General features: G+C 38.8%; 1 protein-coding gene across 1 annotated transcript; it reads left to right on the forward strand.

Annotated features, from left to right (window-relative positions):
- Positions 1-1,673: 1,673 nt before the first annotated feature.
- Positions 1,674-2,621, forward strand: LOC105720113 (olfactory receptor 52B2-like). Its single transcript, XM_012456412.1, has one exon. It carries the CDS (start codon positions 1,674-1,676, stop codon positions 2,619-2,621), a length of 948 nt encoding a protein of 315 aa, XP_012311835.1.
- Positions 2,622-6,632: the final 4,011 nt, after the last annotated feature.

Genomic DNA, 6,632 nt, shown 5'->3' on the forward strand with positions numbered 1-6,632 from the left:
ATTAGAATTCTTAATAGCTATTGTCAAATCACTTTCCAAAATGACTATACTAAGTTACCTGCCACCAGCAGGGGGGCTATTTTCCTTATGTTTTCCAATATGATAAGAGAATTATGATATTTCAAGATGATGCTAATTTTCATTTTTTGAAATTTTGTAAGGTCAAGCATCTTTTCAAATGTATATTGGCCATCTGTTTTTTGCATTGACTTGTCTATTTTGATTCTTTGCACATTTTCTAATTTTTCCTTTTTCAATTATGCCACCTTTTAGTGTTTAAGGATATCAGCCTTTTGTATATTACATGTTTTGTGTCTTTTTCTCCTAGAATTGTTATTTATTCTTGACTACATTTTACATAATTCCATCAACCAGTGGCTACTCTATGAAATTTGGTTTTCTTATCTTAGTCAGATTTTTCCAACCCTCAAAACATTTTATCATGTTTATGCTTCAGACTCTCATTTAAGTTTAAAAAGTATTTTTATAGTTTTATCTTAAAAATGTACATCTTTAATTAATCTGGAATATCTGTTTACTGAGTGAAGTGGGAATGAATTTTATTCTTTTACAAAAATAATATAGTCCAGTATCTCAAAGCCATTAACCAAATAGGCTTTCCTTTCCCCCACTAAATTGAATGCTACTTTATCACATCTCGAATTCTAAATATATTTTTATTGGTTTCTAACATGTCTATTAAGTTGTGCTGATCCATGTAATAGCAATAACTAGCATTTGTTTAGTGTTTCTCTTACAGGCATTATGCTGGGCAGTTTACAGAAAGTATTTAAATTAATTCTTGCAAAATAAGTATGGATGGTTCAATTTCACAGATCAGGCTAAATTTCTGAGATGTGAAAAAATCTTTTTTGTCAATAATCAGAAAATGAGAAGCCTAGGATTTGAACCTAGGAATGGCTTCCCTGATCATAAATATTTAAGCTGTGAATTAGAATATCAATTCTAATTCATAGGACTTTAACAAACACTAAAGATAGAAAAGAATTAGGACTTTAACAAACACTAATGATAGAAACATATGTTCCAGGTTAGGATAAAAACTTGAGAAAAGTCATGAAAGTTAGAAACCCAGGTTTTGTGTGGAGAATAATTAGCATAAGTAATCTAATTTAGCTTTATTAGGTCTAAAGGCGATTAAAGCTGGAGAATAAAATAACAGTGTGATTGTGGAGGGCTTTGCATGCTTGAGAACTTTGGACATTATAAGTCAATAAATAATTACATAAGGATTATAAGAGAAAACAGAATATGATTTTTGTTTTGAGGATACCACCCAGACTGCAACATAGCTGATGAATGTGAAGGAGTTGAGGTTGGGAAACTGGGAGACAGGGAGACCAGATTAGTTTAGGACACTGTTGCAGCAGAACAGGTGAATGATGATCAAAACCTGAGCAGGAACATGCCAATGAGAATGGGGAGGTATGTATAGGTTCTAGATATTGCTGAAATGTGATCAGAAACCTGTGTTTATATTTGTATCTACAATGATAATGTGAGAAGTGGAAGAATAACATTATATACTCTCAGTCAAGGCATTAGTGATTGATTCCATGGTCTAATGTTCAACTTATAGTGGAACTTGTAACTGGGTCTGCTTACCAACATTCCTGTTCTTTAGTTTTCATAGAGAGACTCCAAAAGAAGGCATGTTTGGTACTAATCTCACCACCTTCCATCCCACTCTGTTCATTCTCCTTGGCATCCCAGGACTGGAGCAATACCACACCTGGCTTTCCATTCCTTTCTGCCTTATGTACCTCACTGCAGTCTTGGGAAATGGCGCCCTCATCCTTGTTGTCCTCAGTGAACGCACCCTCCGTGAACCCATGTATGTCTTCTTATCCATGCTGGCTGGCACTGATATCCTGCTGTCCACCACCACTGTGCCCAAGGCCTTGGCTATCTTCTGGGTCCGTGCTAGGGAGATAGCCTTTGATGCCTGCATTACTCAGATGTTTTTCATTCATGTTGCCTTTGTGGCTGAGTCAGGAATCCTGTTGGCCATGGCATTTGACCGTTATGTGGCCATTTGTGCACCCTTGAGATACACTACCATCTTAACTCCTATGGTAATTGGAAAAATGACCCTGGCCATCTGGGGACGAAGCATTGGGACAATTTTTCCTATCATATTCCTGCTGAAGAGGCTGCCATACTGTCGGACCAATGTCATCCCCCACTCATACTGCGAGCACATTGGGGTGGCCCGATTGGCTTGTGCTGACATAACTGTCAATATCTGGTATGGCTTTTCAGTGCCAATGGCATCAGTTTTGGTAGATGTTGCACTCATTGGTGTTTCCTACACTTTGATCCTCCAAGCTGTGTTTAGACTTCCTTCCCAGGATGCCCGGCACAAAGCTCTCAATACCTGTGGTTCTCACATTGGAGTTATTCTCCTCTTCTTCATCCCGTCTTTTTTTACTTTCCTGACTCACCGCTTTGGAAAGAATATCCCCCATCATGTCCACATACTTCTGGCAAATCTCTATGTGTTAATTCCCCCCATGCTTAACCCCATCATCTACGGAGCAAAGACCAAGCAAATCAGGGATGGTATGGCTCACATGTTATCTGCTGTGGGGAAGTCTTGAGATAGTTCATGGTCCTTTTATAGTTTTCTCTTACCAGTAGGAGAAAAGAGAACTTGCCAATCAAGTTCCCAAGTTTAGGCACTATGGTGTGTTGTAGAAGAAAGCACATGGACTTTGGAATAAATTATACTTGGATTCAAATCCTGGCTCCCTTACTTTCTGATTTTGGAAAATCATGGAGAGGTTCCCATCTTTTGAAAATTTAGTTTTAACCTGTAAAGTTGAACTGCTTATTTGTATGCTCTAGAGTTTTTGTAAGGATTAAATTAAATATGTAAACTACTTGGCACATTGCCCAGCATTATGTGGGATTTCAATGTTAGCTATAATTTTAACTTGAAGTTTGTTGCATAAGATGTCTTAGATTTGATGTACATGAGAGTTTCAATATTTCCAGAGGTTCTCCTGCCTCCTTCTGCTTACCTTCCAAGACTGTGTCATGATCATCATCATCTCCAACACCATTGCTGTCATCATCACAAGTTTGTTGTAAAAATCAACTGGGTAATAAATATTTTTAAAATGCTTTTAAAAACATGAAGCAGCCCAGAATGGTGGCTCATGCCTGTAATTCCAGCACTTTGAGAGGCTGAGGCAGGTGGATCAGTTGAGGCCAGGAGCTTGAGACAAGACTGGCCAACATGGAGAAACCCCATCTCTACTAAAAATAGAAAAAAAAAATTAGGTATGGTGGCGCATGGCTGTAATTCCAGCTACTTGGGAGGCTGACGCAGGAGAATCATTTGAACCTGGAAGGCAGGGGTTGCAGTGAGCTGGGATAGCGCTACTGCGGTCCAGCCTGAGTGACAGAGCAAGATTCTATCTCAAAAGAAATGTAGGGGGGAAGAACCCCACTAAGCTGTTGAAAAAGATGAAGGTTTGCATTGATTATATTTTATATGTAAGGAATGATCACCATTATTGTATTTTAAAATCCTTTGGTAGGCCAAGGTGGGTGGATCACCTGAGGTCAAGAGTTCAAGACCAGACTGACCAACATGGCGAAACCCCATCTCTACTAAAAATACAAAGTTAGCCAGGTGTGGTGACAGGTGCCTGTAATCTCAGCTACTTAGGAGGCTGAAGCAGGAGAATCACTTGACCCTGGGAGGCAGAGGTTGCAGTGAGCCAAGATTGCACCATTGCACTCAAGCTCTGGGTGATGGATTGAGACTCAGTCTCACAAAAATAAAAAAATAAAAAAAAAATCCTTTTACCCATCCAGGAAATAGGCCAGGTGACACTGACACAGGCACTACCCATCGACAGTCGAGGATCTGAGCTCACAGGAACAAAGAACAAGTTATGGGGCCACATTGATAATAGGAAAAATGATATGTCATATATTCAGATGTTAGAAAAATGAAGCAAGCTAATATTCTATGATTCTAGTTCCTCTTATCTGTTAGTACCTTTAAAAAAATCTAATCAGAGCTAATTCTGAATAGCTTTAATTTCCATTTATAAATTATCATGACTTACAAACTGTTGCCTTAAGCTCAGTCTTTTCCCTTGAGATCCACATTTGTATAGCCAACTATTTCTTGACATCTCCAGCTGTATGTCTAGGAGGTATCTCAAAATAATCATGCCTGTATTAGAAAGGGTAGCTTAGGCTATGCTACAGTAACGCATCATGACATTTCAGTGAATTATCAAAACAAAGTTCATTCCTCTCTCTTTTAAAATGTAGTGTGTGTCAATAGGATCTATTATCCATTTAGGGGCTCAGGAATCCTGGATATCCCTCCATCTTGTGATATTATGTCAACATACAGTTTTCAGAGTTACTAAAGCCAGAAAAGAGAGAGAAGCATGAGGCACAGCAATTATTAATTGCCTTGGTCTTAAGTAATTCATCACTTTAATATACATTTCACTGATGAGCATGTGGCCTCATGGTCCCAATTCAACTGCAGGGAAAGCTGAGAAATATAAGAGCATTCATAGATTATCAGTATTAATTGTCTCTGTCACCATCTGTACTTTTGGTTACTTAATATTTATTTGTTCCCTTTCCCAGTGTAGAGACCACACTCAAATTCTCTCCACAGAAGAGACTCCAAAGTCTCACCCAAGCACTCCATCCAGCTCAGAATGTAGATCTTCAGGTGATACATGAGAACCTTTCCATCAAATTTGGTTAGGGCTCTTACTGGTCTGGAGACCTGTGATTTAAAAGGGAATTTATCTGTCTGCTCCTCACCCCCTTATAAAATACATAATATGTAACAGGGACATCTATCAGCAATTTGGAAAGGCAAAAATGAAACACACAATAATTCACAGCAATGTTTGGCTGGGCATGATGGCTCATGCCTGTAATCACAGCACTTTGGGAGGTTGAGGCAGGAGGATCACTGGAGGCCAGGAGTTTGAGACCAGCTTGGGCAACATAGTGAGACCTCTCTCTACAAAAAATTTAAACCTTAAAAAAACTTGTAGCAATTTTGAAATCCCTACTGGAAAGACATTGGGAAGGCTCCATATCTTTGGTTTTAGAGGATTTTCTTAATTACAACCTTTAGGAGGCACTCTCTTATTCATACATCAATGTCTCTTTGGAAGCTTCTTTTTTTTCCTTCCTGGGCTACATCTAATATGGGCATTGTGAGCCAGGTGTGGTTGCATGCACCTATAGTCCCAGCTACTCAGGAGGTTGAAATAGGAGGATTGCTTGAGCTCAGGAGGTCCTGGCTGCTGTGAACTGTGGTTCCACCACTGACTCCAGCTGGGTGACAGAGTGAGATCCCATCTCTAAAAAAGAGTTAAAAAAATAATAAAAGGGGTATTGGGAGTTACTCTTTTCTTGGGACAGCACAGCCTTCTCAGTTCACTTCCCAGTGCTGAAAGATTGAGATGTAAGAGTTATATTAGTTCTTAAATAGTCAAAGGCTTTTTTAGCTGAGCTCTAGGTTTCTTTGGCAATAACATATATGTTATTAAGACCTAGTAGGCTTCTCATCTATTTGGTTCCACTTACGTGCCAGTAAGTATACTCCAAAATCTTTTAAAGACATAATTATCAAGTTTTCTGTTTTTCCCTTTATCACTCTCATGCGCATTTCCCTGAACTTCCTGGAGACTCACTTGGAAATATAATGCTTTAGTGTGATAGTTCCATCTTTAATTTGACCTTTGTTCTCAGTTGCTCTTGCTTTATCCATCTGAGTTGCTCACTGGATACCACACCCATAACAGAATCTTTATCCTTAAGCATTTAAGTTAATAAAAAAATTTTCTGGGAAGATATTGATGAAGGTTTAAAAAACCACCTGTATTAGTCCATTTTCATGCTGCTGATAAAGGCATACCTGAGACTGGATCATTTCTGAAGAAAATGAAGTAAAATGGACTCACAGTTCCACGTGGCTGGGGATGTCTCACAATTATGACAGAGGGTGAAAGGCAAGACAGCATGCATAGGGGAACTGGCCTTTATAAAACCATCAGATTTCTTGAGACTTATTCACTGTCATGAGAACAACATGGGAAAGACCTTCCCCCATAATTCAGTTACTTCCCACTGGGTCCCTCCCACAACATGTGGGAATTGTACGAGCTACAATTCAAGGTGAGATTTGGGTGGGAACACAGCCAAACCATATCACCACCTATTTTTGTTTGGAGTTTGGAAGAGAAGTTCACTTTTGCATCTCTGCAAGGCTCTGAGTTTATTATTATTATTATTATTTTGTAACCTTCTGCGGTTGGCAGAATAATGCCCTCTCTTTCCACCCGAGAATCTGTGACCTCATCCTAGGAACCTGGGCTTATGTTAGGTTATATTGCAAAAGGGAATTAAGGTTGCAGATAGAATTCAAATTGTTCATCAGCAGACTTTAACATAAGGATATATGATTCCGTGGGTGGAGACAATTTTATCACAATTTCATTTATAAGCATTCTTATAAATGAAAATGAAAGGTAGAAGAGTCAATATTGGGACAATTGATTGGAAAATACTCAACTGGCTATTGTCATCTTTTAAGATGAAATGGAGCCATGAGC

The sequence above is a fragment of the Aotus nancymaae genome, unplaced genomic scaffold (genome assembly GCF_030222135.1).
Source record: "Aotus nancymaae isolate 86718 unplaced genomic scaffold, 86718_ANA_hifiasm-v0.15.2.pri h1tg000059l, whole genome shotgun sequence".
Lineage (NCBI taxonomy): Eukaryota > Metazoa > Chordata > Mammalia > Primates > Aotidae > Aotus > Aotus nancymaae.